The sequence below is a fragment of the Peromyscus maniculatus genome, chromosome 8, assembly GCF_049852395.1.
Source record: "Peromyscus maniculatus bairdii isolate BWxNUB_F1_BW_parent chromosome 8, HU_Pman_BW_mat_3.1, whole genome shotgun sequence".
NCBI lineage: Eukaryota > Metazoa > Chordata > Mammalia > Rodentia > Cricetidae > Peromyscus > Peromyscus maniculatus.
The window spans coordinates 43813297-43840942 of NC_134859.1; the positions used below are offsets into that span (position 1 = coordinate 43813297).

Genomic DNA, 27646 nt, shown 5'->3' on the forward strand with positions numbered 1-27646 from the left:
AAAGAAAAGATGTTTATTATGGATAAGACTGTGCGTCAGGCTCATATTGTGCACATCTGGAGTGACTGCAAAGGAAGAGAAAGGCTTAAAAAGAGATAAATAGGAAACGATAGAGGAAATATAGGAAGAGGTGGGAAAAAGGAAAGAACTAGGAGATGAGGAATCCAGTAGTCTCACACCTACTGGTGAGCATCAAGTCATTTACACAATTGATTCTTGAAGCTATATGTCTTCTTAGGATTGTGCTTTGAGAATCAACCTCTTAGATGCTTAAGCATCATCACCACATAGAAAGTGAAGTATTTTGAGGTGGATTTTTTTAAGCTTTCAAATTTCTCAAAGAACTTACAGTTCTAAGCATTTCCCACAGTCCTGGGAGTTGAACTCAGGACCTCACACATGCCAAGCAAGGGCTGTACCACTGAGGTATACCCCCACCTCCCAGAGTCCTTGCTCAGCCTTCTACGATGTATGCAGCTCTTTCCAGGTTAGACCTTCACCATCCACACAGCCTCCCAATCCTTGCCAGGAGTCTTCTGAGAGCCCCCTTCACGTCCTTATTCCTCAAGGTATAGATGAAAGGGTTGAGGGTGGGGGTGACTATGGAGTAGAAGAGGGAGATAAACTTGCCTTGTTCTTGAGAGTAACTGGATGGGGGCTGCAGGTACATATAGATGGCAGGTAGGTAGAAAAGGGAAACCACCAGCAAATGGGAAGAACAGGTCCCAAAGGCCTTGTGTCGTCCCCTGGAAGACTGGATCCTCAGCACAGCCCTAGCAATGAAGCCATAGGAGAGAAGGATGAGGGCCAGAGGGACCAGCACAAAGAAGGACACCAGCCCAGCCAGAGTGACATCATTCACTGTGGTATCAGCACAGGACAGCTTGATCATGGCTGGCACCTCACAGAAGAAGTTGTTCAGCACCTGCTGCCCACAGAAAGGCAGCTGCACTGTCAGGATGACCTGAACAAGGGAGTTGCCAAAACCGCTGAGCCAGGCCATAGCCACCAGCTGCTGGCAGAGCGGGCGGTGCATGATAATGGCATACCGGAGCGGCTCACAGATGGCCACGTAGCGGTCCAGAGCCATGGCAGCCAAGACAATGCATTCAGTGCAGCCCAGCCAGTGGAAAATGGCGTACTGCACGGTGCAGCCACCATAACTGATGGTCTTCTGGGAACTGCCCATGTTGACCAGCATCTGAGGGACGGTGGTGGTGGTGTAGCAGAGGTCCAGGAAGGAGAGGTGGCTAAGGAAAATATACATGGGGCTCTGAGGCTGGGGATCCAGCTGGGACACGGTGATGATGGAGATGTTTCCCAGCATGGCCAGAACATAAGACACCAGGAGAACTACAAAGAGCGGGAGCTCCAGCCATGGCCTGTCCGAAATGCCCAGAAGAATGAAGTCCTTTGGGGGGTCCCAGAAGTAGCTCTGGTTGTCACTGCTCATGATGAGGCATCTTCTGGCAGCAGTGATGAGTCCAGGGAGCTTGAAGGAGTGACTGTCAATGGAGAGAATGAATCATTTCCTCATTCCATGTCTGCTCTTTCTCAGACTGCATCCTGTCTGCCCCCTCTTTATGCAGAGACCCCTGGACGGGGAGTCAGAGCAGCAGTATGTACATCTCACACCCCTCTGACTCTGACCTCTGCCAAGCCAGCCACCTTTCTAAACTTCCACCCCTGCGTGATACAGTGGGAATGGGGAAGGAGGCTTGCTTCAGCTGCAGACATTGCAGAAGATAGAGAGGCTTACGTGCCAAAGTTCCACACAAATTCGATTCGGTCATGACTACCACAACCCCCACCGTCACCCTCATACATGACTTCTCTACAAACACACTGAGGGACGTGTGCACTGTCTGAGGCGTTTTTATTTTGTCTTCTGGAGATAGTGGTATGGTAGAAGGGAGAGGTGACCCAGAGCAGGAAGAGCTTTGTAAGCAAGGAGGGGCTCTCCTGATAAGATCCCAGCCTTCTCACCTCTGAGACATGGCTGAGACCTGTCCCTGTGAGGACAGGTTGTGGCTCTCAGGACTACGAAAGCCCTTGTCCTATGACTGTTCTCGATGGCACATCTAACACTCACTTAGGCAGTAAAAATAGCAGAGTTCCAGGCTCTCTGAACACCTTGAGTAGCCAAGAGATATGCTTCTTGAGCTCCCGATTTGTTCTGATCCCTAGTGAGACCTCAGAGCACGCAGTCCTGAGCATGGAAGAAAGCCCTTGGAACTGTTTGAAGAAAGATCAGAAGGGGGACAGGGAATGCTACAGCAGAGCCAGTTTGATTTCTGGGTGCCATCACATGCAGGGAACACATGAGCTGCCCTCACTGATTCATGGGACTGAGGTAGGAGACCAAGTGAAATTCGGCCGTTAGGAATTTGTTCCAGTAAGCCTCTGACTGCCTGGGGACCAGAACCATCTGGAAAAATTCCTCCAGTGACAGTCGAAGATGCTCCATGGATCAAAGCCCCTCTGTGTGTCGGTGCTGCGTGGGCCAAGGCTCTCTGTCTCATGAACTCTGGTGACTGTGATAGCTTATGCTGGAGCTCTGGTGCTAGGGAGAAATTTGTCATCTCCTCACCAGAAGAAAAGCCACCTTTTTACTTCCTACTCACTTTTGTTTCCACTGTCCTTAGCAATTTAAAACACAGTTCTTGACACTTAAACAGCATCCTCTCTAAAAAATCCCCATTCTTCATGGGTTCCTATTATTTTCTCTAATAATGTTGGTTGAAGTGCTCAGCTCTGGGGCCATGGTCTTCATTCCCTGTTGTCTGCAAGACATGATCCCAGGGTCCAGGCAGTCTGCAGCTGTAGCCATGACAGCTTGCTGCCTGACCTACTGCAGGATCATTCTTGAGTTCCAGCAGCCTGAGCTTCCCCAAGTACTGTATATATGCCTTTGAGTTCATGATGGGGATACAATGCTTCAGGACAAGCCTGAAAATCAATCTCACATGTGGTTAATTTACAGAATATTCATCTTAATTCTTGGTTTGGTGCTCTGTGCACACATCCAAAAAATTAACAGAGGTCTCTTTAATTTAGATGTTGCAGCAAGCTTACCTCCTCCAGCTGACATACCAAAGAACTCTGCTGTTATTTAAAAACAACCCAGACTCTAAAGTTTAGATAGATGAATGCCAATTTCTTCTACTCTGTATATTGTTTTGAAACCAATGTTCTTTGCCATTATGTTCTCAATAGACTCGTGAAACATTCAATTATTGCACAAGTCTATCAACAATCCTTAAAAGCATTAACTTCAAAGAGCAGGATTTATCTCTAATGAGCTCTGGAACTCCATTTTAGCACAGGGAGCTATGAAAGGGTGCAGCACATTTAAAAATCCCACATTTTAAGGCTCACACTGGAGACTGAGGCTAGGTTCATCTGCATTCACGGTGGTAGTGGCGGGATCACAGCCTTATAGTGTCCTTGGCAGCCTCCTTGGGGGCAAAACAGCTGAATTCCAGGCCACCACTTACTCTGCTATCCAGCTCTTTCTTTTGTTGGATTCTCTACTCATTTAGGCCTCTACATTTTCTGGCTTTCCTTCTGGAACGCAGCTATCTGGTCATAATACCACCAACACATTCCCCTCAGTCACAAGTGTTCTCTGAGGTCCAAGTTCCCTCCCAGGGTAAACACATTAATTTCTGGGCATAGTCACACTGGAGCAGAGTTCTTCTAGACCTGTGCCTCCAGTTGTGATTTGGACAGTGTCGTCCCCTCTTGCCTGACCCTGTGAAACTTCACCTATCAACCGTGCTCCCAATGCTAGTCCACCCCTTGCCTCTTAACGCCCATCTGATTTCTCCCCGGTCACCATGACTCAAAGCATCCAGGTCACTTCTAATGAGGTTCTATGCACTCTTGCCTCCAGCCATGACCTTGGGTTATCGGTTCTATCTGCACAAGGCTGGTGTGCAGTGTCTCATCTTTCTTTCTGTCCTGGGCAGCAATGCCTGTCTAGACCTCAGAGCTTGCTGACTTGCTCTGAAGGCAGTCTTTACTCCCCCACCCAGCAACCACACACAGTGATGGCAGCTTCTTAAGACTTGGGTTCTAAGAGCAAAATGCCTCCAAGTAATCCAGTTTCCCAAGTGATAAGGACCATCTCCTTCAATGGCTGGAAACACAGTGGGTGTTTAGATGACAGTGTTTGGACTGTGCCTGCTGGAGGCGAGGATACGGACATGCAGATACACCCTTATTACATGTATCATCCTTCGTGTGATATACAGACCTCTGATTGATCTTGATTTTTATCTGTCTATCCACCCACCCATCCATCTGTCCATCCATCCATTTTTCTACCATGTATTAAATCATTTGTCTGTTAATCTATCTTATCTCATCCTTAACAACTGCTGTTGAAATTCGCTTGGAATCTGATAGAAAAGCAATTTGGAGCAGTAACTAAAATTTCCAGAAAGCAGCCCCTGAGATGGGCAAACAGACTCAGCCACGAAATTTTATTTCTTATTAACCCTTCCTTCAATCTGAAAATTCAGTTTAAAATATCCTCCATCTGGGCAGTTAAGACAAGGCCCCAGTTCCTGCAGTCTTAAGTAGGATTAAACTCCAGGACTGAGCTTTGGCGCTAAGTATGGATGGCAGCATTCTCCATAGCTGATGTTAATGGGTGCTCTTTCAAGACAAGGGGGGATATGCAGGGGTGTGTCCTGGCTCAGTGGCAGTCTTCCTCTTAGAGTTCTGATTGGTGTATGAGGCTGCTGCCAGTATGATGAGAAAGTAAATACACACTCACCATTACAGTTTTCGGCTGGCATCACACTACTAAATGAAGCAAAAGCTTTATTCTACAAGTTAGGCCCCCACCTGTAATTTTATCCTAAAGTGGATGTCACAAAACCTCTCTGTGATGCAGACTCCGTCTTGTCCGGATTCCAGGACTGACCCTTACCTTCCATGGTTCTCTGGCATCACAGAGGACCTGGCTCAGGGAAGCAGGACTCTTTGCAGCCTATGCTGGTCTGCACTAAGAATGGGAGCTTAGGAAGGCAGTCACTGCAAATGCAGGTGTGCTAGGGGAATGCTGTCTGCTTGTTCTGATGAACCTGCAGAGACCTCATGCCTACCTGAACCCGGCCCTCAGCTGGTGGAGAGAGCTCATTCTTGGCCTGGAGGTGGGAAGGACTCTCCCTTGCTGTAGGTTTGCAGGGAAGATTCAGGGCCATCTGTGCTTTCCTCTGGCCACAGGCGGGCTACAGAATCACAATAACCTTGTGCTGTGGACACTTGCATATGGTGAAGCCGATTCCACACTTATACAGACTGAACTCCTTATTGCCGAAGCCAGGGTGTTTGGGCAGCAATTATTGCACTTAGGCAGCTCATGTCACACTTCCCTGTGATTTCACAACTATTCCCCAGGTTGAACTTGACCTCATCCTCTGCGCTTTTTTCCAGGAGGGCTCTGCTCTTTGTCCCCTGACACAGACAGCATAGAAGCTCGCTCTCTTCTGGCTGTGAAGTTATCCCTGATGTTTTATTTAATTAGTGTCTAAGGGATTAACTGATCATTGAAGTAGTGTGAGCTATAGTATATGCAATTAATGGTAGATCCTAGAAGACCAGAGGGAATGGAGCAGTCATGGGGCACTGAAGGGTCCTCCTCCTTCTCCTTCAATTCTTTAATGTTGGGGAGGAGGTCACTGTAAAGCTAGCAGAGGACTGACTTGTGTAGCCTGTAGTTCAGGTAGAGAACAAGCTGAGCTGGCTTCAGAACCAAAATCAATCTCTGAGTCTCTAGGTGGGTCACCTAGTTTTACTGTACCCCATTTCTATTGACACAGCATAAGAAACACTAATCTTTCCCTCCAACGCCTATGAAAAGGGAGAAAAATGTTGGTTTGTACGGAGTACAAAGTACAGAGTACAGTGGCCAGTATAGAGGAATCCAAGTTCATATTCCTGGTTCTCCTGGTGCTTAATTGTGAACACAAGGACGTCAATGCTCCCTACAATAAATAATCAAGAGATAAGTTCATGAAATACAGTCAGCTTGTTTTCATGTCTTAATTGTAGTGCATAGACAATTAATATTTGGATTATTATTGAGAGGACTTGGATAATGCCTGTAGTTACTTATTTTATCTGCCAGGTTCATAAACTCTTCATCCTTTTCTTTCTTCCATATTTATGTTAGGGATTTATTGAATTGAATGGTGTCTAATCTTCATTAGTTCTCATTCATTAGTCTATTCTTTGCATGAGATTTGTTATTTCCTGGTCTTTTGTTCAGTGACTGCCTCTTCTCCTGTGTATAGAATTCTTTTATCTATCTTCTGAAGTGCTGGCTTCGTGGTCATGACTTGCTTTAGTTTGTGCTTACCTTGGAAGTTTTTTATTTCTTTATTAACTTAAAAAGTATTTTTGGTGGTTGGGAATTTAGCTCAGTGGTAGAGCGCTTGCCTAGCAAGTGCAAGGCCCTGGGTTCGGTTCTCAGCTCTGAAGAAAAAAAAAGGCCTGGAGAGACGGCTCAGAGGTTAAGAGCACTGACTGCTCTTCCAGAGATCCTGAGTTCAATTTCCAACAACCACATGGTGGCTCACAACCATCTGTAATGAGATCTGGTGCCCTCTTCTAGCCTGCAGTCAAACATGCTGTATACATAATAAACAAATCTTTTTTCTTTTAAAAAAGTATCTTTGTTAGGTAGATGTCTCTGTGATTAGAAGTGTTTGCTGCTCTTCAGAGGACTTGAAATCAAATCTCAGCACTCACCTTGAGATACTCACAATGGCACATAATATTGGCTCCAGGGCATACAACATCCTCTTCTGGCTTCTGACAGACCTGCTCACATGTGATAAACATAGACACAGACACACAGACACATAAATAAAAACAAATCTTTAGAAAAGAAAGAGGGAGAGATTAGGGATGAAGATGTGCCTTAGAGGTTACAAGTATTTGTTGCTCTTTCAGAGACCCTGAATTCAGTTCCCAGCATCCATATCAAACTGCTCACAACTGCCTATAATGTCAGATCTAAGGGCTCCATCTTGTTTCCACAGACACCCAAATACATGTGGCTCATATAGGCACATACATACACATATATTTTTTAAAAATGGAATATCTTTGCTGCTGTAATAATTTTGCTTGGCAGTATTTACTTTCAGGGCTTGAACTGCACTTTCCAATACTCTTCTAGATTTCAGAGTTTCTGCTGCTACTCTATTATTATTATTATTATTTATTATTATTATTAATATTATTATTTTGGTTTTTTGAGACAGGATTTCTCTGTGTAGTTTTGGAGCCTGTTCTGGATCTCACTCTGTAGACCAGGCTGGCCTCAGACTCACAGAGATTGGCCTGGCTCTGTCTCTCAAGTGCTGGGATTAAAGGTGTGCACTACCACTGCCTGGCCTGCTCTAATGTTATTTTAATGAAGTTTTCTCCTGCCCGGGGCCCACAGCCACTCAGACCCAAATAAACACACAGAGGCTTATATTAATTATGTACTGTATGGCCTAATGGCTCAGGCTTCTTGCTAGCTAGATCTTACATCTTTTTTTTTTTAAACATTTTTTTAAGGTTTATTTATTTATTTATTTATTTATTACGTATACAGTGTTCTGTCTGCATGTGTCCTTGCAGGCCAGAAGAGGGCACCAGATCTAATTGCAAGTGGTTGTGAGCCACCATGTGGTTGCTGGGAATTGAACTCAGGACCTCTGGAAGAGCAGTCAGTGCTCTTAACCACTGAGCCATCTCTCCAGCCCCATAGATCTTACATCTTAAATTAACCCATTTCTATAAATCTATACCTTGCCACGTGGCTTGTGGCTTACCAGTATCTTTACATCTTGCTTCTCATAGTGGCGGCTGGCAGCATCTCCTGACTCAGCCTTCCTCTTCCCAGAATTCTCCTCTCTGCTTATCCCACCTATACTATACTTCCTGCCTGGCTACTGGCCAATCAACATTTTATTTATTAACCAATCAGAGGAACACATTCACAGCATATAGAGTGCTATCCACAGCAATTGTGTGGATTTTATAAATGATTTGCCTTTTTTTTTTTTTGGTACTTTTATAGTTTGTCTTAATCAGTGTTCTATTGCTGTGAAGAGACACCATGACCACAGCAATATATAAAAGAAAGCATTTAATTGGGACTGGCATACAGTTACAGTTTAGTCACCATCATGGCAGAGATAATGGCAGCATGCAGGCAGACATGGTGCTGGAGAAGCTGAGTTCTACATCCAGATCTGCAGGCAGCTGGAAGAGAGACAGGAGACTGATTTGGGCTTCTGAAACCTCAAAGCCCACCCCCAGTGACACACTGCCTCCTCCAACAAGGCCACACCCCCTAATCCTTCTCAACTAATGCCATTCCCTGGTGACCAAGCATTCCAATCTATGAGCCTATGGGGGCCATTCTTATTCAACGCCCCCACAATAAAGTTCCACTTTTTCTCTGGAAGAGAACCTGCCAGGTTACTTTTTGTGGGTGGGGGAGGTCTTTTGAGATTTATATGGAGCCTTAGATGGGCATCAGATTCCCTGGAGCTGGAGTCACATGCAGCTATGGGTGCTGTGCATGGAACTTCTGTCCTCTACATGGGGTGAAAATACTCTTAAATCTGACCCATCTTCTCACTCCTATTTATTGTCTTTTAAAACATGTTTTTGCCATGATTTATTTCTTCCTTAGCAACCCTATCTGTTCCCATAGGCTCTTCATTATTCTGTTGTTTCATTTGCTGTTCTTAATCTTTTCAACTTTATGGTATTTCTGTTTACTTAAAGAGAATAGACAGGTCATGAGCCCGAGGGGAAAACCTATTACTGTTATTCTACTAAGGAACACAGCAATAAAATGACTCCTGGTGACATATTGCTGTCCCTACAGATCAGTGCATCACTCAACCCTCATCAGAGAAGCTTCTTCTTGCAGGAGATGGGAACTAGCACAGAAAACCACAACTGGACTATGTGCAGAGAATGAGAGACTTTGGAGCTCTCAGCCCTAAACGGGATGTCCCCATCATAACCCTCCTCTCAAGACTCAGGGATCTATGCAGAAGAGGAGGCAGAAAGATTGTAAGAGCCAGAGGTGGTGGAGGACCCTGAGGAAACAGTGCCTTCCAGACACAACAGGACTGGTGCACAAGTGACATCAGAGACTGTGACAGCATGCACAGGGCCTGCACAGGTTCAAACCAGACACAATCCCAGCACTGGGAAGGGGAAGTGGATACAGTCCCACCTGTGACCAAGAAGATATTTGCAGCTGATACCTGCTGGGGAAAGGAAAACCAGTGTTCTCCAGCATTTCTGTCACTGGGGATGTCAACCACACCCCATGACAGGGCCCATGCTCTGGAGCTGGCCAGCACAAATGAGCTCCTTTTTGAAAAAGTGGGCTTTTTGTCCTTGTTTTGTTCATTTTTTATCTTATTGATTTTTCATTTTGATTTTTTTGAGAGAGAGAACATGAATTTGGGTGGTAGGAGAGGAGCTGGGAGGATCTGAGAGAGGGGAAAACATAATAAAAATATAGGATATGAAAAAAAAACTTTGGTATACTGTCTCTCTATGTAGCCCTGGCTGTCTGGAAACTCAGTATATAAAGATCAACCTGGCCTAGATCTCACCTAGATCTGCCTATTTCTGCCTCTGGAATGCTTAAAGGTGTGTGTGTCACCATGCCTGGCCTGAAAAAAGAAAGATGTCTGTGAATAGCTGACAAATTTGGGTTAGCACAGAACTTCACGCCAGGTTAGACCCAGCCCACAAAGACCCCATAAGGAGCCCTTGAGTGAAGTCAGTCCTCCTAAAGGAAGTGCAGGGTTTGGAGCACTAGCTCACCAACTAAATACACCTGCTTTTCCTGCAGCTTAGTGAATGAGAAGTAAGTTTGAGGTGGCAGTGGTGCATGTCTGTAATCCCAGCACTCAGGAGGCAGAAGCAGGTGGATCTCTGTGAGTTCGAGGCCAACCTGGTACAGAGTGGGTTCCAGGACAGGCACCAAAACTACACAGAGAAACCCTGTCTCCAAAAACCCAAACAAACAAAAATAAATAAATAAATAGATAAATAAAGAGAAGTAAGTTTGGATAAAATGAGCCATCTATTCTGTGCACTCACACCACTGAGATTAGATTCATGACATGGATTTCTTCCATCCCTGAACCTGTAACTCAGATGTTGAGTTTGTTTTTGTTTTTGAAGACCAAGATTCAATATTTTTCATGTTTGTATAACCAACATACATCAGGCTGGCATGCATTAAGGACTTTAATAAATGACGTTTTAATCATTTTTAACAATATATTTTGCTTACATTCTTTTTCCTCATTCAACCCCTCCTAGGTCTTCTTTACCTCCCTACCCACCCAACTTCATGTTCTCTCTCTCAAAAAGAAAAACCTCTGAAAATCAAAACAAGCAAACAATCAAAAACCCCAATAAGACAAAAAATATCTGAAACAAGACAAAACAAAAAACACACAAAAAATATAGAGCCTTTTTTTTTGCTGGCCAGCTCCTGAGTATGGGCCCTGTCATGGGGTGTGGTTGACATCCCCAGTGACAGAAATGCTGGAGAACACTGGTTTTCCTTTCCCCAGCAGGTATCAGCTGCAAATATCTTCTTGGTCACAGGTGGGACTGTGTCCACTTCCCCTTCTCAGTGCTGGGATTGTGTCTGGTTTGAACCTGTATAGGCCCTGTGCATGCTGTCACAGTCTCTGATGTCACATGTGCACCAGTCCTGTTATGTCTGGAAGGCACTGTTTCCTCAGGGTCCTCCACCACCTCTGGCTCTTACAGTCTTTCTGCCTCCTCTTCTGCATAGATCCCTGAGCCTTGAGAGGAGGGCTATGATGGGGACTTCCCATTTAGGGCTGAGTGCTCCAAAGAAAGTCTCTCACTGGATGCACATAGTCCAATTGTGGGTCTCTGTGCTAGTTCCCATCTCCTGCAAGAAGAAGCTTCTCTGATGAGGGTTGAGTGATGCACTGATCTATGGGGACAGTGACATGTCACCAGGAGTCATTTTATTCTGTGTTCCTTTAGTAGAATAACAGTAGTAGGTTTCCCCCCAGTGCCTGTGACTACCTAGTCTTAGGTTCTTGGCGTTATTAGCAGTGTCAAGTATGGGTCCCATTTCTGGAGTGGGCCTTAAACACAGTTTTAAAAGTGGTTGGTTACTACCACAACCTTTGTGCCACTCTTGCCCTGGCATACATTGCAGGCAGGTCACTGCAGTAGGTCACACGGTTTTGGGCTGGTGATACTGATGGCTACTCTTCCTGTAGCGGGCAGAGTACCTTACATCACATGAACATTAGTTAGTAGGGGCGGAGCTTCTAGTTAGACACTAGCTCGACTTCTTTGTCTTTGTGATGACGTAAGTAAGTGTTGTCTTCAGCCATCGGGCTCTGCCATCAGCGTGTGGAGAACGTCCAACACCCTGGCAGCAGTCTGAGATGTTTGGGGGTTTCGTGGGATACATTTGGCCAATGAGTCAACAAGATACAACCATTCCTGGCACTGAAGGTTTTACTCCATGGCATAAAATGTCTGGTTGGGGCATTGACTCCACTATGACATGGTAACCCCCATTAGATTCCTTTCGTATAGGTATATATTTTAAGAAGCTTCTACAGTAGTAGGTTTCCATATGGCGTTTTGGGGAGGGCAGGATAAAGGAGGGAATGTGGGTAGGGACAAGTGACAGTAGAGGACTCTTGAGACCTTACTCTTCATTTCCTTGATCTGCATTCACTTTATGAACTAGGGCTGCGAGAGGCGCTGTCCAGGTGCTGAAAAAAACTGCGTGCGACCCGAGGCTCTGGATCTGTTTCTGCAGAACACTGAGCTTCCCTCAGTCCTGAACTGATGCATGCTGGTGTTTTGTTGCTGTTGTTTTGAGACAGAGCCTTACTGTATAGGTCAGGCTGTCCATAAACTCAGCATGTAGCCAGTCGAGCCTCAAATCCATGACAATGTTGCCTCAGCCTCTCAACTGCTGGGATTACAAATGTAAGCCACTATGCCCATAATTCCCTGCTTTTGTTTTGTTTTTGAGACGGGGTTTCACTATGAACTGGAACTCTTATATAGACCAGGTTAGCCTCAAATTCATAGAGATCAGCCTGGGTCTCCCTGAGTGCTGGGATTGTGGGTGGGTGGTGTGTGATCCATGGCTGGCTGCTGTGTTCTTTAAAAAGAGAAAAAGAAAAGAAAAAAGAAGTGAACAAAACACACACACACACACACACACACACACACACACACACAAATCAAACATTTGTTTGTTTGGTCAGAGATTTGTGTGTGTGGGCATGTGTGAGCCGTGGTGTGTGTGGGCGTGTGTGAGCTGTGGTGTGTGCAGAGGTTAGAAGGCCCTTGAGGGTGCTGATTCTCTCTTTCTGCTGTGTTACTCTCAGGATGGAAGCAGGTTGTCGGGCTTGGCAGCAGGTGTCTAAACCCACAGAGCCATCTCATTGGTCCTGCACTGGCTTTCTTGAACAGTGTTCTCCGTGACCACAGAAGCACACAAGCAAGTGTATGGAAATATGTGTTCACTTATGTGACACATTGCATCACATAATAGAATTACAAATGGTATGTATGAAGATCTAACTGTTCTCCATTTCTCATTCCTCCACAGTGTCTATTTTAGGATTAGAATCCAGACTCAAGAAGGAAATCACAGAGATTCACATTTAATATGTTTACTTAATAAACATGTAGCAGGTTTTAGGATGAAAATTTCATAATACATAACTATATGTAACTATAAATATAAACATATATATGCACACACAGATACATATATATGGACACACCCTTTCCATTTCACAAAGTAGTTTTTTCTTTTGCTGAAAATGTAGACAAAGGTAAGTCTTTTGAAAGGCAAATTTGTATCTGCTTAGTAATAGTTTCCCAACTAAAGAAGAGTCACAGGGATTGAGAAATTCCTTAATTAGTAAAGTGCTTCTGTGTAAGCCTGGGGACCTGAGTTTGGATTCCCAACACCCATGTAAAAGTTTGGTTATGGCAGCATGTTCCTATAAACCTATCTTTGGAAGGTGAGAAAGGGGACTCCCTGGGGCTTCTTGGCCATTTCAAATCATTCTGTAGGTAGGGACTATGGTGGCAGAAGAATGTTTTTGCTTCAGAACATTAGTATATGTCCTACTGTGTCTCTGCTATAATGATCAAATTTGACATACCCCTGGGCGGTGGTGGCGCACAACTTTAATCCCAGCACTCAGGAGGCAGAGGCAGGTGGGTCGAGGCCAGCCTGGGCTACAGAGTGAGTTCCAGGAAAAGCACCAAAGCTACATAGAGAAACCCTGTCTCGAAAAACAAAACAAGACAAAACAAAAAGTTGACAATACCTATACTGATTAATGTCAATTGTCAGATTGATAGGATTTAGTCATTATGGAAACGAACCTCTGGGCATGTCTGGATATATCAGGGCATGATAAAGAATTAAAGGCTCCACCTTTTAAAAATTCAAATTCATTTGAAAGGGGAGAATCTAAACTGAAAACGCCCCTGGAAGTGTTCTTTGCTCAAAAACAGCGTCCAAGGAATGTGTTTCCCAGGGCAGCACACAGGATGATGGAAACTGGGGTGCAGGTGCCATCCTGAGGGGGCAGCAGAACTTGGCGATGTCATCCATGTGATAATGGCTTTTGTATATGAAAGACACAAGATTTAGAGCACCATGGATTTTTCTGCCAGGGTTCCAGAAAGCCCTGAAAGCCAGACAATACCTGACCGGGTTAGAACCATTCAAGGACCATATTGTGCAGGTTTGAAGGACAGTGTGAAACCCAAGTTGCAAGCAATGGAGACCTCAGGGTGTTGAAAAAGTGAAGAAATGCTGCAGCTGTGGAGTAGCACGGGCCCAAGAGAGAAGTTATGTCATGCTGCAGGTGGCAGAGATGGAGGGAAAGGACTACCTAAGTCTTTTGAAGCCAAGAGGAGTCCGTGATGATCCCCAGATGCTTGATATGGAGCTGGAAGATTTGATGTTTACCCTGCTGGGTTTCAGTCTAGGTTTCATCATTCATTACTAGGTTCTCACTATTCTGGGTTAAAATGGGAGTGTTTATTTTGTACTATTATATATTGGAAGCATGTAGTTTGCTGTATTACTATTACTATACAGATCATGCTGTGTTTCAGATGAAACTTAGATTTAGAACCTTTAAATAGTGTTGAAACTGTTAACTACCATGAGATTTTGAAGTTTGACTGAATGCATTCTGCTTTATAAGATGGCTAAGACAAGAGGTAGAAAGTTTTGGCTCACAAGTGGTGCATTTGAAAGTCAAATGGGCAAGGGATGGAACTGGGATGGTTAAGCTTGACTGTCACCCAGGTGGTACATAGACTCACCAGGAACAAACCTTGGGCGAATCTGCGAGGCATTTCTAGATTGGGTTAATTGAGGTGGGAAGACCTATCTAAATATGAAATGTATCATCCCCTAGGCTGGGTTCCTGGACTGAATAAAAAGCAGAACGTGAGCTGAGCATCTGAATTCCTCTCTCTCTGCTTCTGCCTGTGGGTGTAACATGGCCAGCCATCTCAAGTCCCTGCTGCCATGACTTCTCCATGGATTTGTGAGCAAAAGTAATCTTCTCCTTAAGACGCTTTTGTCAGGTGTTGTATTGCAGCCGTGAGACAAGTAATTAATACAACATCCCAAAGAAAGGAGTCATCCAAATCTCTGGTATACAGTGGAAGCTAATTCAATAGGGGCATACCCAAGCTCTCTCTTAGATCTAACACCTGTCCAAATGTTGCTGCTCGGCATTAAATGCATTTATATTGTCATTTAGCTATTACCACCACCCACCTCTAGAGTCACTACAGCCATCAAACTCAATCAATAACGATTGAACAATATCTATCTTCCTGTCTACCACAGTCCAAGAACCTGTCATCAGCCATTCTAGGTACTTTTTGTGTGATTCCAATTAGTCTAATTATCCCAGAGAAATTTCATTGTATTGTAACTTCATCATTGACATACTTCACTCACACTGTCTCATCCAGATCCATCTATGCTCTGGGTAAGTCAGGACTTCCAACCTTTTAAAGGGACAATTAACACTAATTATATGTGTTTACTGTACCATCATTTGTATTCACCCACAAATTCTCGCTCGAATGTGTCTCTATCTTGCTCATTGGAAACAGAGCTTCGGTGAATGTGGTTCTCCAAACACCATTTTGAGGGTTAGCTTTCAATTCTTTTGAGTATGTGCTCAAAAGTATAACTTCTGGATTTTATTATATTTTTTTCTGCTGTATTTCAGAATCTTTGTACAATTTTACATTCCCACCACTAGGGACTCTTTTCGCACATTCTCATTAATACTTGCTATTCTCTCATAACAAAGATATGATTTGAAATCTACCAATCTTTTTATTCACAAGTATCTGCTCTGCAGAGAAATGCCTAGCTAGACCCAGGAAGGAGGCCTGAGATGTCCCAGAGCAAGGCTCATAGGCACAGGAAGTTCCACAGCATGGAGTGAAAACCACAGACACAGGGAGGAGACTGGAGATGTCCCAGAATAGTTCCTGACTCTAAGAGAAAGATTAAAGTAGAAGCCTCGAGCCCCAGTACCAGGCCAACAAAGGAAAATGATAGCTCAGCCCTCCTACAACTTAGTCCTCTCCTGAACATTGTAAATGCCTCCACTGAAGGAAGAGATAGGACTCAACCAGCCAGCTCCAGATGTATAAGCCCCAGTGCAGAAACAGAAGCAACATGAAACACCAAGATAACATGTCTTCTCCAAAAATTACTAACTCCACAGCAATGCTCCCAGTGAGAACGAAGTGGGAGAACTTCAGATGAAGAACTCAAAAGAATGTTTGGAACTATGTGGTGATATATTGTTTACCCTAATAATCTTGCCTGAGGATCAGAGGACAGAACCAACCACTAGATTAGACATAGAGGTCAGGCAGTGGTGGCTCACGCCTTTACTCCCAGTACTGGGAAGCACACACACCTTTAATCCCAGGAAGTGACAGCAGGGTGGAGAAAGGTATATAAGGCGTGAGGAAACAGGAACTAATGCAGTTCAGCAGAGACCCTTTCAGGTGAGGACTCAGAGGCTTTCAGTCTGAGGATTCATGGAAACAGGATCAGCTGAGGAGTTCACCATGTGAGGTTGGCTGTGGCTTGCTCTGCTTCTCTGATCTTTCAGCATTCACCCTGATATCTGGCTCTGGGTTTTTTTGTTAAAAGACCATCTAAGATTAGAACAACATAACTTTGTTCAAAACACAAAAAGACGCTGGGCAGTAGTGGCACATGCCTTTAATCCCAGCACTAGGGAGGCAGAGGCAGGCGGATCTCTGTGAGTTTAAGGTCAGCCTGGTCTACAAAGTGAGTTCCAGGAAAGGTCAAAGCTACACAGAGAAACGCTGTCTCGAAAAATAAAAACAAACAAACAAACAAAAAAAAACCCACAGAAAAAGCCATGAAAGTACTCTAAGACAACAAAAAATGAAAAGCTGAATGGGATTTATAAAAATCAACCCTGAATCTAAAAATAGAGCCCAATGAAGAGAATTGCTGAAGAAAAATCAAGCTAAAATTATACATACATAGATATATATCAGAATAAATAAAAGGCTCATCAGAAATCCTCACCAACAGGATGGACCAGGTGGAGAACAGTGTATCAGAGCTTGCAGGCAAGGTAGATCAGCATCATTTGGCAAAGGTCAATGGTAAATGAAGGAAAATTAAGGTGGCACCAGGAATCAGATTCAACTTAAATCCTCTTCTTCGTGTATCCACATTAACCTATTTGAATAATCTTCAGAAATCCCAGTCCTCTATCATTCTATCAGTTCATTCTATCATTTTATTATTTTTTTAAGGTCACATGAAACTTCCAAATCTTAACATATGACACTGGGGTCGATTCTGGTCTGACTTCTTTTCCCACGAATGAATAGGTAGGTTATATATGGGGATACTCAGATTGTGATCTATAATTAACTTCCATAATATTGGCCTAATTCTTTCTCTAAACACCACCCACATAAGTGCTCAGGTTAGGATGACCTAGTCTACCTGTTCATAGTACGTGCAGTGACTGCTACCCAGATTTACTTGCACGTAGTATTTTTTCTATACTCTAAACTTCCTTTTCTTTCTTTCTCTTCCTACAACTACCCAGCACTATTGACTTATCCTAGATTTTGATTTTTTTGAAGTTGTTTTCTGTATCACCATGAAATATATGTCAGAAATTTTATTTCATTGGCTTGTATATCCTAATACTTATTGTGTGGTGACTTAATTTTTCCTTGAATGGTTACTGTTCTGTTTGGTCTATTATGCATGCTTATTTTTTTAAGTTGACATTTGATTTACCCTGGTTTCTAAGAGTACACAAAATCCTACATCCTAACTTTTTAGATGTGAAAACCGAAGAAGGTCATAATTAGGTTGAAAAACATAACCTCCTAGATGTTCTTACATTGTTTTCCTTGATTAAAATAAAATCATTTCCTATCCTAGCCTAGCCCACACTCAGTGGGTGAGGATGTTCTTTATGTTGGGTTGTGGGACTTCCTAGAGGAGAGAGAAACTTATCATAGACAGAAGACCGTAGCTGGCCACTCTTACTTATCTTGAGGTTGAAGAAGGAAGAGATACAGAGGGTGGAACCAGCCATGAGAATATTGAGGACTGGGTCTAAGAATTCACTCTTAGACAATGAGGGGTTTAAGGAGTAGGAGGCAGACTAGGCAGAAAGCAGGAAGGAGAGTGAATTTGATGACACTGGGGGTCTCCTGGGTTTATCCCTTAGCTCTTCTGAGGCCTGAGTAGTCTCATGGAGATAATTAAGCCAGGGGCTGTGTTTGTACAGAGAAACATTCTGGGGGGATTTCTTTTCATTTATTTTCTGTAAAATCATGTTGCCCTGGAATATACACCTGAGTAAGCTGCCTGCAAGAAACCTGAAAGTCTGTAGCCTTCTCATGTTGATAGGTTTCCCATCCACGAATGTGATTTGGAAAGTCTGATGTCCACTACAGTGAAGCCCTCTGGAGATATTTCTTGATAGTCACTATATCAGAAGCATATTAGGAAGTTCTTTATTGGGTGAATTTTTATTTTGTCACCGTAGGGGTAATTTTCTGGTATCTTGATGATATATTTTATTTCACAGTTGTCCTGGATAGTATTTTCTATTTTTGGCAGCTTGACATAAGCTAGAGTTATATAAGGAGATGAACCTCAGCTGAGAAAATGCTTCCATCAGATTGCCTGGAGGCAAGTCTGTAGGGGCATTTTCTTTGTTAATGATTGGTGTGGTCTATTGTGGGCAGTGCCTTGTCTGGGCAGGTGATTCTAGGTTGTATATAAAGCAGAATGAGCAAGCCATGAGGAGTAAGTCAGTCAGCCCCATTTATCTGTGGCTCCTGCATCAGTTTCTGCCTCCAGGCTCCCGTCTTGAGTTCCTGCCCTGACTTCCCTCTGTGAGAGAGTGTGGCTTGAGAGTTGTAAGAAGCAAGAAACCCTTTACTTCCTAAGTTTTTCTTTGTTTTTTTTTTTTTTTTTTTGGTCATGGTATTTTATCACAGCAACAGAAACCTAAGAAAAATAGGAATTGGTACTAGAGGTCAGACTACTGCTGTGGCAGACCTGACCATGTTGTTTTGGGGGAGGATTATGGAAGGAGTTTGCAACTTTGAGCTAGAAAAGCCATTGAGGGTTCAGAGTTTAATGAGCTGTCACAGGAACTTGGAAGTTAATGAGAGCAGTGCAGACATTGAGACCTGGTTTGTGAAGTTTCTGAGAGAATCTTGAGAGTCCCTTCAAGATCCTATCAGCACCCTTTGATATTTTGAACTGAGAATCTGTGGTTTGGTCGGCTATGCCTAAAGATTGTCTGTGATTTAAAAAGAGGTCAGCATCATTTAGGCTAAATCTTCTGGGAAGAGTTTCTTCATGGTCAGCACAAAGAAGTTGTGGCCCACACAACAACAACTAGCATGACATGATAGCCATAAGGATGCAGTGGTAGCATGCATAGCTTGATGGTAACCAACTCTCTCTAGTTGGACTTAAGACCCATTCAACAAGAGGGTAATCGTACCTGATGTTGGAAACCTAGCCAACCACCCAGGACTGGTGAAGTCACGGATCTTGGAGGAGAAACTACAACCACCACTTTACTGGACCAGCGCAATCCTTAACTATATTCACAATATTCGTCCTTATACCCACAGATAAACGCAGTTTTCACCCATCAGGGAAATGTCTCTTCAACAGAAGGAGACCTGTAGCTAGTATTTTCCTGCCTGGCCCACAGTCAGGACAAATCTCTCTCACCCACCAGCCCCACAGCTGCTCAGACCCAACCAAGTAAACACAGAGACTTATATTGCTTACAAACTGTATGGCCATGGCAGGCTTCTTGTTAACTGTTCTTATATCTTAAATTAACCCATTTCTATAAATCTATACCTTGCCACATGGCTCTTGGCTTACTGGCATCTTCACATGCTGCTTGTCATGGTGGTGGCTGGCACTGTCCCTCCCACTCAGCCTTCCACCCCCACAATTCTCCTCTCTGCTTGTCCTGCCTATACTTCCTGCCTGGCCACTGGCCAATCAGTGTTCTATTTATACAAAATGATATCCACAACACTTCTCCTTTTCTTTTTCTTTTTCTTTTCCAAAAGGAAGGTTGTAACCTTAACATAGTAAAATTACATATAATTTGGGAATTTGGGCGTAGTTTCTCTTACTACTTCCTGCTGGAGGGGAGCGCTGTATCTTATGGGGACACAAAGAAAATTTTAGGATTATGGAGTAGTCCATGAAGCTGTATCATCTGAGCCAGTTGCCTTGAAATGGTTCTGGATGTTGCATCATCTGGGCCTTGGTGTTATTGGAGAACTTTCAGGGGGTCTTGGCTGGTCAAACCTGATGTATCTTAATCTGGAACAAATCCATAGCTTCTGGCTTTCTGTGGAAACAAAAGCAGAGCCTCCTTTCCAAAGCAACATATCCTTACATCCCTATTTTGAAGGCAAGGTACCTTTAAAATAACATTTTGGTTTAACTCAACATATTTTACCATCAAATGTTTTTCTTCAATTATGAATATCAAAGAGAACATAATCCAGATTCTCTGTGTGGTAGCCATCTTTACGTGGCTTATTTTTTATATTACATTGAGCCTATTGCTTTAAACTGCAGAATTCTAAGACTGAAACTATGCTGTGGCTGCTGGCTCCGCCCACTTCAGCTTCCCAACATGGCAGTGGTACATTTTCCGCCAGCTCTGGGAGCCATCAACTCTCAGAAATAGTGGGTCTATGCTTCTATCAAAGCAGCGTGTAGCCCAGAAACCTCTTTTTTTGTTTTGTACTAGCGAAGGCTAAATCCATAATGCAGTTTAATGTACCACTTGCAGAGGCCTCATTTCTGCCATACGGCAGGTTGAGTGCACATCCCAGAAACCCACCATATTAGCTCAAACACGCAGGCTGCCACTAGCTTGAAAGAGAAAACTAGGAACTGTTTTTAGCTCCGTTTTAGAATATTTTTACTCATGTTTTAGGTGGAAACTCTTGCCAACATATTGGGTGCCATTTGTACCTAGAGTTTTCCTGCTTGGCCCTCAGTCAGGACAAATCTCTGTCACCTGCGCCTGCCCCACAGCTGCTCAGACCCAACCAAGTAAACACAGAGACTTATATTGCTTACAAACTGTATGGCTGTGGCAGGCTTCTTGCTAACTGTTCTTGTATCTTAAATTAACCCATTTCTATAAATCTATACCTTGCCACATGGCTCTTGGCTTACTGGCATCTTCACATGCTGCTTGTCATGGTGGTGGCTGGCACTGTCTCTCCCACTCAGCCTTCCACCCCCACAATTCTCCTCTCTGCTTGTCCCACCTATACTTCCTGCCTGGCCACTGGCCAATCAGTGTTTTATTTATACAGAACTATATCCACAGCAGAGACCACTACAGAAAAACAACCAATCAAAATGCAGAGGTATGGAGCCCAAGTGCCAATGGATACATCTACAACATAACTTCCACACCTAAGGCTCAGGTACCATTGCAGAAGAAGGGCTGGGAAGATTGTAAGATGGAGAGAATCGCAGAGGTTGCTGTGAGTTTCCTGCTAATGTCTGGAGCTAAACACATAAAGTCTCACCAGCCTGACTACCTAGACACGAGCTGAACAAGGACACCAATAGACATGCCAGAGCAGACAGGGAAAAGCCCACAAGGCCTCAACCCTAGACAGAGAATTATAGGCAACTGAGGCATGCTGACAGTGGAAGAAATAGTCTTCCCCAGGGAAGAGCACAGTAATTGGTTATCCAAAACCAAATGGTCAGCCCTGAAAATGTACATACAAGTAACATTTTTTAAGGCTTATAACAAACAAGCTAATTTAATAAGATTTTTGGCCTATCTTTTTAGATCATGTAATGTATACAGAAGTTATTTTATTTTATTTGTAAATCCATCAGAGGATAAAATACTTCACCAAATAGTCTTGCATATTGTAGAATCTGCTTATTTTATTTACTTTTATTAAAATATTTATTGACAGACAATAACCACACATTCTCATGGAATACAGTATGTTTTCATAAATGTATGTACTTTGTATTGGTTTATTCAAGCTGAATAGGCTTGATGGAATCAATTTATGATTTAAAAAAATATTTACTTTAAATAATGTTAAGTGTTTTGCCTGCATGTTATGTGTATGTACCACATGCATGCAGTGCTTCAGAAAACCAGAAGAGGGCAGTGGAGTCCATGGAGCTGGAGTTACAGATGGTTGTGGGCTACCATGAAGATCCCAGGAACAGAATCTGGGTCCTCTGCAGGAGCGGTAAGTGCTCTTAACCTCTGAGACACCTCTCTGTTCCAATTTATGATATTTCCATGATAATATTCAAAATCCTTTTTTTAAATGATTTATTTATTTTTATTTTATGTGCATTGGTGTTTGGCCTGCCCATATGTCTGTGTGAGGGTGTTGGATCTCCTGAAACTGGAGTTACAGACAGTTGTGAGCTGTCATGTATGAGCTGGGAATTAGAACCCAAGTCCTCTGGAAGAGCAGCCAGTGCTCTTAACCACTGAGCCATCTCTCCAGCCCCCTCAAAATCTTTTTTAATAGCTGTTTTGAATTGTAGGTTGCACTGTTGCTGACCATACATTCTGTGTTCTAGAATATCAATATTCCTCTCTTATCTCCAGCTGTAGCCATGAAGAGCGTCAGGTTTCTTTCTTCTTCCCCGGTTTTCTCCTTTTTCTTGACTCTAGGAACCACTGCTCATTAAACCTACAAGCCCAGATTTTCTAACTTCCACACCTGAGTTGAATTATGTAGTTTCTGCCTCTCTCTGGGCCTGCCTCATTTCACTTTTGAGCAGAATTTCCAGTCACACCCATGCTGTTCTCTCCATGGCTGAAGAGTACCCCATCGTTTGTATCTGCCCCATGTCCTCCTATACATTGATCCATCAATGGGCACCTTGTTTGATGGTGAATCTTGTTCCTTGAAGGGAGTGCAGCAAGAAGCACGGGAGTGTCGATACTTTTGATGTACTTAGTTTCTTTTAGGTAAGTACAGAATAATAGGATTGTTGTATTTTAAGGTACTTCCATTTAAATTTCCTTGGGGACATTTCCCTAATTTCTGTGTTTATTTACATTTCAACCAACAGTCTATGAGTGTTTCCTAGTATAGTTTGGGTCTGAAATGTTCCCTAAAGTTTGTATACAGAGACTTTTGTCCTCAATTCAGCAATATTCAGATGTAAGGTCTTGAAATCTGATTGGATCATAAGGACGATAACCCACCAATGGACTGAATGGATTTTAACTAACAATTAAGCACAATGGACTTTTAGGAAGTTTGGTCATTGGAGGAACTGGTGTAGCTGAAAGTATATGTTGTTCCTGGCCCCTCCTTTCTCGTTCTGGTCCTCATTGTCATGAGGTAAGTGGCTTTGATCAAACATGCGTTCTGCCAAAATGTTAAGAATCATTACAGGACCAAAGCAATGGAGTCAGTAGCTGTGGACCAATCATCTCTCACTTTAGCGCCTTTTCAATGTGTTTTATAATGTGGATGAAAATCCATACAGCACATGCCCGTCTTCCCACCTTCATTGTTTTTTTTTTTTTTTTTTTTGGTTTTTCAAGACAGGGTTTCTCTGTGTAGCTTTGCGCCTGGAGCTCACTTGGTAGCCCAGGCTGGCCTCGAACTCACAGAGATCCGCCTGCCTCTGCCTCCCGAGTGCTGAGATTAAAGGCATGCGCCACCAACGCCCGGCTCTTCATCGTTTTTGTCTGCTTGAGGACAGTCGTTCTTCCTCTCACTATGTAGCCCAAGTTGACTTGGAATCTTCTTGCCTCGGTTTTCTGAGTGTCTGAATTATAGATAGGCATCGTGTCCAGCCTTAGAGAGACATTTGAAGTACTTATTTAAATAAGAAGGTTTTCAGATGAAAAGTAAGTCTATGAGCCTGACTAGTTGGAAGATGAGAACCAGATTTGCTTATGGGCTTTGCTAGAGAAATGTCCCTAAAATTGAATATACCCAAATTATGTTTCCTGAGTTGGATAACAATGTAGCAACACATACATGGTGCACAGCGGACCTAAAACCAATCAACAGTATCTCTCTAATTCAACCCAAGCTTGACAACTTTTCACAATTTCTCTAAGCTCAGGCATTTAGTGACGACTCTCACTGTTGATGAGCCTATTGTCTTACATTCCAAACAATTAAGGACACAGTATTTGCTTTTCTGTGTTTAGCTTATTTCACTTTACATTGTGTTACCTAAATCCAGCCATGATGTCACAAATGGTAGAACTTCAATTATAGGGGAGAATATTTACCCATTTTGTATCCTTACCACTTTTCTTCTTCCCTCTATCCCTTGATGAATGCTTGCTCCCGACTGTGCTATTTTGAATAGGTTAGTAATGAACAAGAGTGTTCAAACATGTCTTCTACACATTGGTTTCTAACATTTTTGGTATGGTAAATAGAGCTGACTGTTGAGTAGAACGTGGCTTGGAGGGTCATCTCAGAAGTTTGTATCATGAACTTTGCAAATGTTTGAGATGGTGAGTGGATTGTTTGAATCTTGTCATTCCACGTTATATGCAGAAGTCATAACATCACTTTCTACACCATAAATATCTAGAGCTGCAATTACTATATATGAGATAAAATATAAGAACTACATGGAATAACATGGCTTTACTGGTTTCAACTGTGACATTGAAAAGTGTGACTGAAGCTGATTGAGAAGTAGGTGAGCAGGCATCCTTTTCCCCCAATTCTTTTAGATGTCTAATTTAAAACATACAAAGATTACTCTCCTGCTGCCCTCTGCTCTGGTCATATACTTCCATAAGCTAATGGAGCTGGAAAAGAAATAGATGGGGGGGGGGGTGCTGTTCTTTGTTATTTTTCTCTTTAGAGTTTATCACTCACCTTGTTTAAATGTTGACTCTAAGCTTAGCTATTGCTGTTTATTTACTGTGCCAAGAAAAATCTCCTGTCATCCGGCTCTAGTGCATACACAGTCTAATAAATTCTAGTGTCTGTAACAATCATGACAATCTCAGATGTCAATTAATTACAATACCTATGACATGGCCCACTTATCTGTGTTCTTTGATCTTCATGCTTGCTTGGGTGGGTTTTTTTTTTTTTTTGTGCTTTTGGAACATTCCAGCTATTTTTTTCTTCACAAAATTCAAAAGCACTTCAAAAGTTCAGCTCAGGGCTTGCTTCTCATCCCACTTCAATGCCCAGCTTTCTGTGGAAGGAAGACTGCCTCGAGGCCACCATTCTTCCACTCACTGTAAAGGCCCTTCAAGTTTAAAGCATTACAGAGGATGTGTGGACACTGTTCTGTGAAGCTACAATCCCTGTCTCTACAAGGACACCTTCTTTACCTCCCACCAGTTGTGTTGAAGCCCAAAGGTCTCTGCATATTTGTTTTAGGAGCTTTATGATTTCGAGCAGAAAATGCTATATTATCTTTTTCAAGACCCTATGTTGAATCTCTGTGTATCTGGGGAGTGGTCTGTTTTTTGGGGTGCAGAATGTAGATTTCAAAATTATAGGATGAGTAAAGTGATGGTAGAAATGAGCAAAACCACTCAACACTAAGGCATCCAGGTTGCTGTTTAACAAATGAACTGATACTATTTTGGCAGCATCTAAGAACTATGTAAAATGTGAAGTTATAATTTTTAAGATTTATTTTTCGTATATTTACAAGAGAGACAAGTTGATTTCCCAGGATTCAAAGCCACAGCTTCACCAAGACCCTGGCCCCAAGCTATTACTGGCTTTGCCAAGGATGTTCATGACTTTATTTAAGGAACTATGTTCCTTCTCCATACATCAAAGCCAAGAAAACTTTGGAACAATCTGGCTCTCAACAGAACACTCATTCACTGAGATGAGTTGTGTCAAAATGCAATCTTCTTTTACTTACCTGTATCCATGTCTCCAGTCATGTTTGTTTATATAAGTTTGTCATTGTGATTTTTTTTTAAGACAGAGTCTCACTATGTAGCTCAGGCTGTCCTGAACTCACTATGTAGACCAGGCTGGCCTCGAACTCACAGAGATCCACCTGCCTCTGCCTCCTGAGGGCTGGAATTAAAGGCGTGTGTTACTATGCCTGGCTGTCATTGTGATTCTTAAGTACAGCAGAATGGCCCCTGAGACTATGAGGTGAGGTTTTGTACTTAGACATAAGTGTGTTCATTGTCATGCTCTGCAACCATCTCACTGGCTTCACTCTCTATTGGCTCCTTCTGTAATCAAGGCCCTCTGTATGTACAATTTGATGTCTTGAGTAGTGATCAAAGGCCATTACTGCTAGCAGGGACATTCAGTGCAGCCCAGTCAGCTGAAAATATAGACCTGTGTAATGTAGCCCCAGACAGCACTTGTCTGGGTCCAACAGCTGCGGCACAGTGGTACAAGTGAGACAGAGGTCCAGACAGAGAGGTCTTGAGGCTAGGATTCATGAGGGAGAGAAAAAAAATGGAGGTGTTTCCCACTGAGGTAAAGATGTAAGAGACCATGGCAAAGAGGGGCATCTCTAATGGATGATCTGAGAAGCCCAATAAGGCAAATGCATTGGGGAAACTCACATTTTGTCCTTCTGTTGATACCTGCATTATTTATGACTAAATGGAATCATTTGGATTATTAGGATAAATAAGGCTTTTCTGCTTTAATAACTCCATGGCAAAAACCTCAAAACTCCATATGTACTGGTGTACTGGATAGTTTTATGTCAGCTTGACACAAGCCAAAGTCATCTGAGAGGAGGGAACCTCAATTAAGAAAATACCTCCAAAAGATTGGACTGTAGGCATGCCTATAGGGCATTTTCTTAATTAGTTATTGATGCAAGAGGGCTCAGTCCATTGTGGGTTGTGCCATGCCTGGGCTGGTGGTCCTGGGTTCAATAAGAAAACAGGCTGAACAAGGCATGGGGACCAAGCTAGTAAGCAGCACCCCTCCATGACCTCTGCATCAGTTCCTGCCTCCAGGTTTCTGTACTGTTTTAGTTCCTGTCCTGACCTCCTCCCTGTTAGGTCTCAAACTGAAGACAAATGGCTAGTTGAGGACCCATTAACATATCAAAACATATGCTGGTTTCCAGGGTCTCCCAGCATCCCTCAGTATCTACCTATGCAGGGCCCTCCTGCCCACCTCTTACACTGTGAACCCTCTCTACCTGAATAGGTCATGAAGTAGAATTTTTTAATGTATGCTTACATTAAATTCCCTGTTAACTGTATATAACACAGAGTTTCACTGTATTAAGTGCATTTATATGCTTGTCCAGTTCTTGCTGCCATCTATATCTAGAATCTTTGGATTTATCAAACTGAAACTAGACCCAGTAAATAATCTCTCTATGTCCACCCCAATCCTAGACCTTGGTACCCATCATTCTCCTTGTTTTATGTGAACTTTGACTAGTTTCAATGCCTTAGAAAAATCCCATAAGCCAGTGTCCTAGGGTTTTATTACTGTGGAGAGACACTATGACCATGGCTAGCCTCATAAAGGAAAACATTTAATGGGGGCTGGCTTACAGTTGCAGAGACTCAGTTCATTGTTATCATGGTGGGAAGCATGGGGGTGTGCACATAGACATGATGCTGGAGAAGGAGCTGAGAGTTCTACATCCAGATCAGCACACAGCAGGAAATGAAGTGACACACTGACCAGGCTTGAGCTTCTGAGACCTCAAAGCCCACCCCCTTGTGATGTACTTCCTCCAACAAGGCCACTTCTACCCCAACAAGGCCACACCTGCTCACAGTGCCACTCCCTATGGGGGGCATTTAATCAAACCACCACACATAGTATTTAAAATTTTGTCATTGACTTTTTTCATGTACAGTAGGTCTTTATGTATCATCTAAAATTAGAGACTCCATTCATCTACATTCTCAGTCAGGCTCTCTCTTTAAATACATTTTCATTCTCATCAGTTATAGTCTTTGATAATGGTGTCTTGTCCCTAGATCTCCCTTTA

General features: G+C 43.0%; 1 protein-coding gene across 2 annotated transcripts; it reads right to left on the minus strand.

The window, feature by feature from the left end:
* Positions 1 to 437: 437 nt before the first annotated feature.
* Positions 438 to 26270, minus strand: LOC143274461 (olfactory receptor 2B11). 2 transcript variants are annotated; one of them, XM_076577746.1, is made up of 2 exons: positions 26229 to 26270; positions 438 to 1411 (listed from the first exon to the last, which is right to left on the minus strand). In XM_076577746.1, exons 1-2 carry the CDS (start codon positions 26268 to 26270, stop codon positions 497 to 499), a joined length of 957 nt encoding a protein of 318 aa, XP_076433861.1. In that variant the 3' UTR covers positions 438 to 496. The 2 variants fall into 2 exon arrangements, with proteins under 2 accessions (XP_076433861.1, XP_076433860.1); XM_076577745.1 differs by lacking the exon at positions 26229 to 26270 and having other exon boundaries at positions 438 to 1453.
* Positions 26271 to 27646: the final 1376 nt, after the last annotated feature.

Bases quoted from the DNA above. Each gene is read 5' to 3' on its own strand.
- LOC143274461 (XM_076577746.1), bottom strand. From the start codon at position 26,270: ATGCAGGTATCAACAGAAGGACAAAATGTGAGTTTCCCCAAT. The intron at 1,412-26,228 runs GCATTTGCCTTA...GACCCCCCAAAG, and splicing joins AAAATGTGAGTTTCCCCAAT to GACTTCATTCTTCTGGGCAT.